This window comes from Dendrobates tinctorius, unplaced genomic scaffold (genome assembly GCF_039654945.1).
Source record: "Dendrobates tinctorius isolate UK_male_01 unplaced genomic scaffold, ASM3965494v1 ptg000019l, whole genome shotgun sequence".
NCBI classification, from domain to species: domain Eukaryota; kingdom Metazoa; phylum Chordata; class Amphibia; order Anura; family Dendrobatidae; genus Dendrobates; species Dendrobates tinctorius.
Genome location: NW_027361687.1, coordinates 23,675,589 through 23,685,958, shown reverse-complemented (window position 1 = coordinate 23,685,958; position 10,370 = coordinate 23,675,589). Strand labels below are relative to the sequence as shown.

Below are 10,370 nucleotides of genomic sequence, written 5' to 3'. Positions count from 1 at the left end.
TTAATTATTATAGCGCCATTTATTCCATGGCACTTTACATGTGAGGAGGGGAATACATAATAAAAACAAGTAAAGTAATCTTAAACAATACAACTTGTATATGTCACTGATTCTGCGCTCCCTCACAGCCTGAGCCGTGCTGAAGTCTGGAGTGTGGGAAAATAAACTGGCATTTTCCCATGCTCCAGAGTTTCAGAGTTGCTGCTTCAGCGGGGAGCCGGCCGTCAATAAGTATCACATCAGCAGTTGCTCCCTGTGAACAGCAGAGAAAAGTGGAAGGGAAGCCACTGTTATATCCACATGATGTCAGCAGAAGTCACCGAATTACCAGCAGGAGCGTTCTGTGATTCCTTTGTTTTGGCAGAGATCACCGTGCATAACAACAAGCAGGTGGATAGTAACTACCTGCCTGCTTTTAGTTCCATAGTAAAAAAAAAAATTTCCTGGATAAACTTTTTAACTGTTACAAAAGTGGGAGGATGAATGTGCAGAATACACTGGCTCAAAATTACATTGTCACTATCAGAGGTTACGTCATCCTCATGTGAGATGAGTAATGTGCCTCATAGTCCATAACGTCTTAAGCTTTCTCCCCACGAATATGCTTGCTAAAGACCAAGGAGTAAAATTGAGACCTGCATTGGGTAGTACTTTTGCCTGAATAGTTGGTGCCAGTGATGGTGGAGCCGTTGTTTGTGAATATTCTGCCAGATGTTATGGCATATTTTTTTATTTTTCATCTCTCTGCCTATTGCCATTGCTAATGTTTATTTTAGCATATATTTTTTACTACACTAGAATTGTTTTGAATAACAATTGCCTCTGGAGATGAACGAACGTCCTCTGTGATACACAGATATCAAGTATCTGGGTGCTCGGCACTCAACGAGCATTGGCTGGTGCTCAAATTTGATACTCGAATTCCCACCCCGCATGTTTGCCGCCTGTTGCACAGCCAATATGCATGCAGGAATGGCCTTCCAGTCATTGTAATGCTGTAGCCATCTTGGTAGTGGAATTAATGTGATTGACTCTCCACATCACCTTATCAGAGGTTATGAAAAGACAGGCGCTGCCACGCTCAGCACACTGACACCATTGCACAGCTCAAAGACAGTTCTGGTTGGAGGAAAAGAGCAGTTATTCAGGCCTGTGTGTGCACAGTTTAACTAATCAGAGTTCTGTAATGTTGATACTGGTGCTGATGATGAACCATCACACTAACAGTCCTTCTAAGGGCTTTACTATTTGTATCACATTCATTCTTCATTTAGCCTAGAGACAGTTACATGAGCAGGGAGAGGGGGAGAATCATAGAATCAAAGAATGTCAGAGTTGGAAGGGACCTCTAGCGTCATCGTGCCCAACCCCCTGCTCAATACAGGATTCACTAAACCATGGGTCCTCAAACTACAGCCCGTGGCCACATGCGGCCCGCCGAGGACATTTATCTGGCCTGTCGGTCCCGCCGACATTGAACATCACTACTTGATTTCAATGCCGGCGGGCCCTTTATTCCTTGGCGGAGCTACAAGGCGGCGAGGAACGACTTGCGGCCTTCCATATGCAGCACAGACGACGTGATCGTCATCACGCCGCCTGCGCAGCCTGATGACGTCCCGCCGCCTGTGCAAGAAGACGGAGAAGAGCGCGCGCTTCTTAAGAGCAGCGGAGGACATAGGTGAGTACTGGCTTATGGGGGACTACTATGCCGCCTATGGGGGACTACTATGCCGCTTATGGGGGATTTTGCTGTTTATGGGGGATTATACTGTTTATGGGGTATTATGCTGCTTATGGAGGACTACTATGCTGCCTATGGGGGACTACTATTCCATTTATGGGGGATTATGCTGCTTATGGGGGACTACTATGCCGCTTATGGGGGACTATTATGCCGCCTATGGAGGACTACTATGCCACCTATGGGGGACTACTATGCCGCTTATGGGGGATTATGCTGTTTATGGGGGATTATGCTGTTTATGGGGGATTACTATGCCGCCTATGGGGGACTACTATGCCATTTGTGGGGGATTATGCTGTTTATGGGGGATTATGATGTTTATGGGGGATTATGCTGCTTAAGGGGGACTACTATGCTGACTATGGAGGTCTACTATGCCGCCTATGGGGGACTACTATGCCGCTTATGGGGGATTATGCTATTTATGGGGGGCTACTATGCCGCTTATGGGGGACTACTATGCCGCCTATGGAGGACTACTATGCCACCTATGGGGGACTACTATGCCGCTTATGGGGGATTATGCTGTTTATGGGGGATTATGCTGCCTATGGGGGACTACTATGCCACTTATGGGGGATTATGCTGCTTATGGGGGACTACTATGCCTCTTATGGGGGACTACTATGCCGCCTATGGAGGACTACTATGCCGCCTATGGGGGATTTCTATGCCGCCTATGGGGGATTTCTATGCCGCTTATGGGAGATTATGCTGTTTATGGGGGATTATGCTGCTTATGGGGGACTACTATGCCACTTATGGGGGATTACTATGCCGCTTATGGGGGATTATTCTGCTTATGGGGGACTACTATGCCGCTTATGGGGGATTATGCTGCTTATGGTGGACAACTATGCTGCTTATGGGGGACTACTATGCCGCTTATGGGGGATTATGCTGTTTATGGGGGATTATGCTGTTTATGGGGGATTATGCTGCTTATGGGGAGACTACTATGCCGCTTATGGGGGACTACTATGCCGCTTATGGGGGATTATGCTGCTTATGGAGGATTATGCTGCTTGTGGGGGATTATGCTGCCTATTGGGGACTACTATGCTGCCTATTGGGGACTACTATGCTGCCTATGGGGGATTACCCTGCCTATTGGGGACATTTACCTGCCTATTGGGGACTGGCAAGGCTGCATTGAAAGGCACTGATCACATTGCACTGATGGGCAGTGCAGTTGGATGTCTCTGTGTGGGCAATTTTATTGCTGGTATAGTTTTTGTAGCGCTGTATATATATTGGTATTTTACTAATAGCAATTTTGAATCCCTAGGAAACAATGACATCGAGAAAGATAAATATTGGCTCGGAGTGTAGGATATTCAAGGAACAGTGGACTTAGGCGACTTTCACATTTGCGTTTTTTTGCGCTGTGCACCGTGCGCAGTGCAAACGCACATAAAAAATGCATCATGCGTTTGTGTGCTTTTTTTGTGGTTTTGAGCATGTTTTTTTTAAAGAAAACGCACGCTTTTTTTGCACTGACGTGCACATTACCATGCGCACGTCAGCGCACTCATAGAGTATAATGGGTGTTTGGGTGAAAAAAAACGCATTGTGTGCGCATGCGTTTTTTTGGGACAAGTCGGACGCACAAAAAATACAATAAGATGCATTTTGTGCGCCCGAGCGCACACTACAAAAAAACGCATGCGCGTACAAACGCATGTGTATGCGCACCCATGTAAAGTATAGGAAAAAAAACGCATGTTTTTTTGCGCAAAAAACAAGTTAAAAAAAACGCAAGTGTGAAACCAGCCTTATGATTACTTTTTCATGCAGTACAAGGAAAGAGCTGTGTGTTTGATATGCCAGAATATAGTGTCTGTGTTCAGAGAATACAATTTGCGTCGACACTATCAAACTCAACATAAAGATAAATATGATTGTTTGGTCAGAGAAGTGAGAAAAGATAAAATATTAAAACTAAAAAATACATTGACAACTCAGCAAAATACTTTTGTGAAGCAGAAGCAGCTAAATATTTCATCACTGCGAGCAAGTTTTCAAGTTGCCAAGCTAATAGCGTGCACTGGCAGACCATTCGTGGAGGGAGAATTTGTTAAAGAATGCATTCTTTCTGTAGCCAAAGAGATGTGTCCAGAGAAGGTCGATTTATTTAGTACAGTGTGTCTTTCAGGACCTACAATTACACGAAGGATTGAAGAAATGGGAGACAATTTGCATCAGCATTTGCAAAACTCCACAAAAAAACTTTCCTATTTTTCCTTGGCACTCGACGAAAGTAATGATATTCGTGATTCTGCACAACTTCTAATTTTTATTCGTAGGACGAATGATTATTTCAAAGTCACAGAAGAGCTTGCCGCACTGCAAAGCATCAAAGGAACAACTACAGGAGAAGACATCTATGAAAAGGTTTGCCAAACTGTGAATGGTTTGGAGCTGGACTGGGCTAAACTAGCCAGTGTGACAACTGATGGTGCTCCTAGCATGGTGGGGTCTAAGAAAGGAGTAATTGCTCGCATTAACCAAGAGATGGACAAGCATAACCATTCTCATCCAATAGCCATACACTGCCTCATCCACCAACAGGCTCTGTGTAGTAAATCACTGAAGTGGGACTCTGTTATGAAAATTGTGGTATCTTGTGTTAACTTCATTAGAGCTAATGCATTAAACCACAGACAATTTCAGGAATTTCTGTCTGAGCTAAATGTTGGCTATGAAGATGTTCTGTACCACACAGAAGTCCGCTGGCTGAGTCGAGGGAGAGTTTTGAAACGTTTCTATGACTTGCTTCCACAGATTACAGAATTTCTGCTTTCAAAAAACACAGAAATACCAGAGCTCAATGATGCAGAATGGAAATGGCACCTTGCCTTTCTGACAGATGTAACAGAGTTACTTAACAGTTTCAATGTGCAACTTCAAGGAAAGGGGAAGCTCATCTGTGATATGCAATCACATGTGAAAGCATTTGAAGTAAAATGAGGCCTCCTCATCAAACAAGTGAAGAAGGAAAATTTCTGCCAGCTCTCCACAACTCAAAATTTGTTAGCGGAAAAACCACTGGTTGCATTCCCAAACAAAATATGTGTGGATTCACTGGAAATCTTACTAAAGCAATTCCAATTTAGATTTAAAGAGCTTCATCTCCATGGACAGGACATACAGCTTTTCCGTAACCCATTTTCTATTGACATTGAAAATGTGGATACAGTTTACCAAATGGAACTGGCTGAACTACAGAATTGTGACTCTCTGAAAGACGCATTCAAGTCAAGCAGCCTTCCTAATTTCTATGCATCTCTCCCCTCTGAGACATATCCTAATCTCAGGAACAATGCACTCAAAATGGCAGCGATCATTGGCAGCACTTATGTCTGTGAACAGACTTTTTCCAGAATGAAACATCTGAAATCTCCAACCAGATCTAGACTAACTGATGAACACTTGCATCACTTGTTACGACTAGCAGTGACAAATATGGAACCGGACATTGACCATCTCATTAGCCAGAAGCAGGCCCACAGTTCCCATTGAAATATTGGTAAGTTTGATGATTTAACTTTTAACACTTTACTTGTTCTTCATTTTAAATATTGTATTTGTTCCGGTTTTGTTTCTTTTTACTTCTAAATAAGATAGGTGCAGTGTGCATAGGAATTTGTTCATAGTTTTAAAAAAAACTATATTCCGGCCCTCCAATGGTCTGAGGGACCGTGAACTGGCCCCCTGTTTAAAAAGTTTGAGGACCCCTACACTAAACCATCTCAGACAGATGTCTGTCCAGCCTCTGTTTGAAGATTTCCATTGAAGGAGAACTCAATACCTCTCATGGTACCCTGTTCCACTCATTGATCACCCTCACTGTCAAAAAGTTTTTCTAATATCTAATCTGTATCTTCTCCCTTTCAGTTTCATTCCATTGCTTCTCTTGTTTCCATGTGCAAATGAGAATAAAGATGATCCCCCTACACTATGCCAGACCTTCAGATATTTGTAAACAGCTATTAAGTCTCCTCTTAGACTTTTTTGCAAGCTAAACATTCCAAGATTCTTTAACCGTTCCTCGTAGGACATACTTTGCAGTCCGCTCACCATCCTGGTAGCTCTTCTCTGAACTTGCTCCAGTTTTTCACTGTCTTTTTAAAATGTGGTGCTCAGAACTGAACACAGTATTCCAGATGAGGCCTGACCAAGAGAGTAGAGAGGGATAATTACTTCACATGATCTAAACTCTATGCTTCTTTTAATACATTCTAGAACTGTGTTTGCCTTTTTGCTGCTGCATCATACTGTTGACTCATGTGCAGTCTGTGATCTATTATACCCAATTCTTTTTCACATGTGCTGTTGCTTAGTCTTAGTTCTATTCCTCCCATTCTATAGATGTAATTTTATTTTTTCTTGCCCGGTTGTAGAATCTTGCATTTCTCCGTTAAATACCATTCTATTAGTCGCTGCCCGTTGTTCATGTTTATCTACATCCTTCTGAATCCCTTCTCAGTCTTCTCTATTTGATTAGTTTACCTTCAGTTCCTTTATCTAGATCATTTATAAAAATATTGAGCAACACTGGGGTCAGGACAGAGCCTTGTGGTACCACACTTGAAAAACTTTTCCAATTGGATGTGCAACCATTTATTACCACTGAGTACGATCACTGAGCCAGTTATGAATCCACCTAATCATAGCCTTGTCAATCCCATACAAGGGTATTTTTTTCAATAAGGAGAGTATGAGATACTTTATCAAATGTTTTGCTGAATCTACCTCATTTCCCTGATCCACCCAGTCAGTGATTCCATCATAGAAGGAAATTAAGATGGTCTGGCATGACTTGTTTGCTACAAACCCATGCTGGCTCTGGTTACAGTAATTACTGTCTTATTATCCAAGTACTTACATGTTATTTAATAATTTGTTCAAATATCTTTCCTGGTAGAACTAAGGCTCAATGGCCTGTAATTTCCTGGCTTCGTGTTCTTTTCTTTTTTGAAGATAGGGACAAGATTTGGGACTTCTGATTTTCAGGATTTTTCAAAGATTCTGGCTAGTGGTTCTGCCATTTCCTCTGCTAACTCTTTCAGTACCCAAGATGAAATTCATCTGGACCAGCAGATTTAAATTCATTTAAATTAGCCAAGTGTTCCCTCACCATCTCTCTGTTTATGGAAAGATTGGATTCTTTTACTCATTTGTTGGCACCATGAAGATCACTTGATGTTACATTTGCTTTCTTAGGGAACACAGGTGCTTAATAGAAATGTAAAAGTTTGGCCTTCTCAACATCAGTTTTGACCACTTCAACCTTTTTCATGCTGTAAAAATCCTATAGCATCTTTGACTTTTCGTTTTCTTTTGACATGCTCCAAAAATTCTTTTTTGGCTGCTTTTGGTCTCGCCTGACTTCATTACTGGCATTAGCTCTTCTAACTCTTGCCCTGCATTCCCTTTATTTATTTTACTCATTTATATAGCGCTATTAGTTCACTTTACAAGCATTATTACCATTGTCCCCAATGGAGCTCACAATCTAGATTCCCTATCAGTATGTCTTTGGAATGTGGGAGAAAACCCACGCAAACACAGAGAGAAAATACAAACTCCTTGCAGATGTTGCCCTTGGTGGGACTTGAACCCAGGACCCCAGTGCTGCAATTCTAACCACTGAGCCATCGTGCTACCCCATTATATTCTTTTTTTAGATATGCCCCCCTCTTTCCATTTGATATAAATGTATTTTTTCCTTTTCAAGAAGTGATTAAGTTCTGTGTACAGAATACAGCCTCTTGGCAAGGCTTAGGGCTTTGCAGTCCATTGCTAAATATACTGTATATCTGCTGTATGTGACCACATTCTTATTTTGGGGGTGAAAAAAATTGACTATATTTATCATTTATATAGGTTAATGTGCTTAGTGATACATTATGGTAAAGCTACAAAAAAAGTAAAATTTTTTTGTGGATTAAATTAGTCACTCATAGAGTTACACATACTCTGTGCAAAATTATGGTGGTTTAAAATTTTAAAAAACCCTCTTGGTCTGCTACAGTTTTTGGTTCATTGAAAAATTTTTGTTTCAGTTAATAAAGGAAACTTGCTTTCCAGAGACCTAGCAATTTGAAAATGCGAAAAGTGTACGGTAAGGTAAGGGAATGTATTTCGCTGTGTTCCGGGACATAGTGTACAGGCGCACGTGCAGTAATTTTTTCGGCTTTGCCCGCAGTTGGGCAAAGCATACTGTGCGTGCATGAAGCAAGATTGCTTTGCGTACGCGTGAATGATGGAGAAGAATACCGGAGAAGAGAGCGGACGGGGGCCACAGATGGGGTGGAGAAAAAAGAAGAAATACCGCCCATCGGACCAGACCAAGGCCATTTACATAGGCGTGCAACTTCCAGTGACAGATTCCCTTTAAGGAGGTAGATGATGATGATGATACAAAGTTGCTGATAAGTTGGGGGAGGGATTTCCAGTACCGAAACAGGAAGAAAGAGGCAGTAGTGTCACCAGAGGGAGAAGGCAGTTAACTCTTCCACAGAGCACTGACACTTGTGATTTTCTCCGTCAAAAAGTTAGACTTTCATCAGTCTGGGACTTTTTTTTAAAGAGAGTTCTGAGACAAAGAAAATGGGCATTGGCAACCTGGGCCATGGCAAGCTCAGCAGCGGCCTGAACACTAAGAGCCTAACCACCACCAGCATGCTCAGGCCATGTCATCTAAGCACCTGACTCAGTGGGCTGAACGCCTGGGTCCACGATTGATGCAAGTGGGTGACGCTAGTGGCTCTTCCTCTGTGCTAGGTGCTTCCCTAAACCCTATCCATGACACTGGCGCAGATGCCTCCCCCACTGCACCTGTTCTTGCACATTATGAGGTGCCATCAGACACTTCCAAAATTTGTCCCAGCACAGTGTTCAGCTGTCTTTACCCCCCGGCTTGGAACGAAAAAGAAAGTTCCCAGCCACCCACAAGCCCAAAGGCTAACACAGGCACATTATCAGGCTGCTGGCCATGGAAATGTTGCCATTTAGGCTTGTAGACACAGATAATTTCCACCAACTCATGGCGACAGCCGTCCCTCGGTATTTGGTCCCAGCCACCTCTATTTCTCCCAATGAGGTGTTCCCAACTTGTACCAGCACATGACCAGGGACATCACCTGTGGGCTTACAACGCAGTTACTGGGAATGTATACTTAACGACCGACACATGAACAAGAGCGTGTGTTTAGGAACAATACATTTCACCGATGGCACACTTAGTGAACATTGTGGAGGCTGGGGCACATGTGGATTGCTGGCCCTACTTCTGTCATGGTTTCCCCCACCTCCTAAACCAGTTCCTACACCCTCACATGCTCCTCCTTATTTTTCATATCGGATTTCGTATCTCAGAGCACGTTGTCCACATCAGCTGCAGCACTGCCACAGCAAAGCAGCAACAGGCACTGCGGAAGCCAATTTGTCTAGGAGACAAACCGCACACTGCAGCTGAGTAATTTAAAGGAATAACAAACCAATCAGATCTGTGGCTCTCACCTTTGAACCTCCAACCAGGCATGGTCATGTGTGATAATGGCTGTTTTCTGGGGCAGGATGTGAATATTAGCAAGCTCACACACATACTATGATTGGCCCACATGCTAAACTTGGTTGCGTAACAGTTTCTTAAAACCAACCGCTCTGGCAGTGCTGCAGCAGTGCATACAAGTGCCAGCTCACCTACTGGTGTGCGACATCCATGGGCGTACCCAGGATCAAAACTAGGGGGGCAGGCCAGGCCATGGTCATTCAGGTTGTAAAATTTTAGAACAATAAAGGTGAATGAAATGAAAATTTTAAGAAAATTATATGTTATTATAGCAGTGCTTTATTAGTTATCACAATTATTTGCTTGCCCAGCCAGCTCCTGTATACATCAGCTCAGCCAGCCCCCAGCCCCTGTATGCACATCAGCCACAGCCAGTCCACAGCCCCTGCATGTATATCAGCCACAGCCAGCCCCCAGCCCCTGTATACACATCAGCCACAGCTTGTCCCTAGCCCCTGTATGTATATCAGTCCCAGCCAGCCCCCAGCCCTTGTATGTACATCAGCCACAGCCAGCCCCCAGCCCCTGTATGTATATCAGCCACAGCCAGCCCCTGTATGTACATCAGCCACAGCCAGCCCCTGTATACACATCAGCCACACCCAGCCCCTGTATGTATATCAGCCACAGCCAGCCCCCAGCCCCTGTAAACACATCAACCACAGCCAGCCCCAAACCCATGTACGTACATCAGCCAGCCCCAGCCCCTGAATGTACATCAGCCACAGCCAGCCCCCAGCCCCTGTATGTACATCAGCCACAGCCAGCCCCTGTATGTACATCAGCCACAGCCAGCCCCTGTATAAAAGATGGAGAGCGGAGATGACTCCATAATCAGAGCAATGATCCCATTTCTGTGCCTGCTCACACTTAAATCTGGAGCTTTGCAAGAAGACCAGGTGGAGCAGGGCCGCCATCAGGGCATGACAGCCCTTACAGGTGTATGGGGCCCCGGTGATGAAGGAGGTGGAGACTTAGTGAGGGCTAGGGGGCGAGATCCACGAGCAGCTACCAGAGAGGAGGACAGCGACAGGAGGGAGACTC

At 44.0% G+C, this 10,370-nt stretch overlaps 1 protein-coding gene across 1 annotated transcript; it reads left to right on the top strand.

Annotated features, from left to right (window-relative positions):
- Positions 1 to 1,611: 1,611 nt before the first annotated feature.
- LOC141083108 (general transcription factor II-I repeat domain-containing protein 2-like) lies at positions 1,612 to 5,269 on the top strand. The gene is made up of 3 exons (XM_073567294.1): positions 1,612 to 1,681; positions 3,903 to 4,708; positions 4,892 to 5,269. The coding sequence occupies exons 1-3, from the start codon at positions 1,612 to 1,614 to the stop codon at positions 5,267 to 5,269; spliced, it is 1,254 nt and encodes a 417-aa protein (XP_073423395.1).
- The last annotated feature ends 5,101 nt before the right edge of the window (positions 5,270 to 10,370 follow it).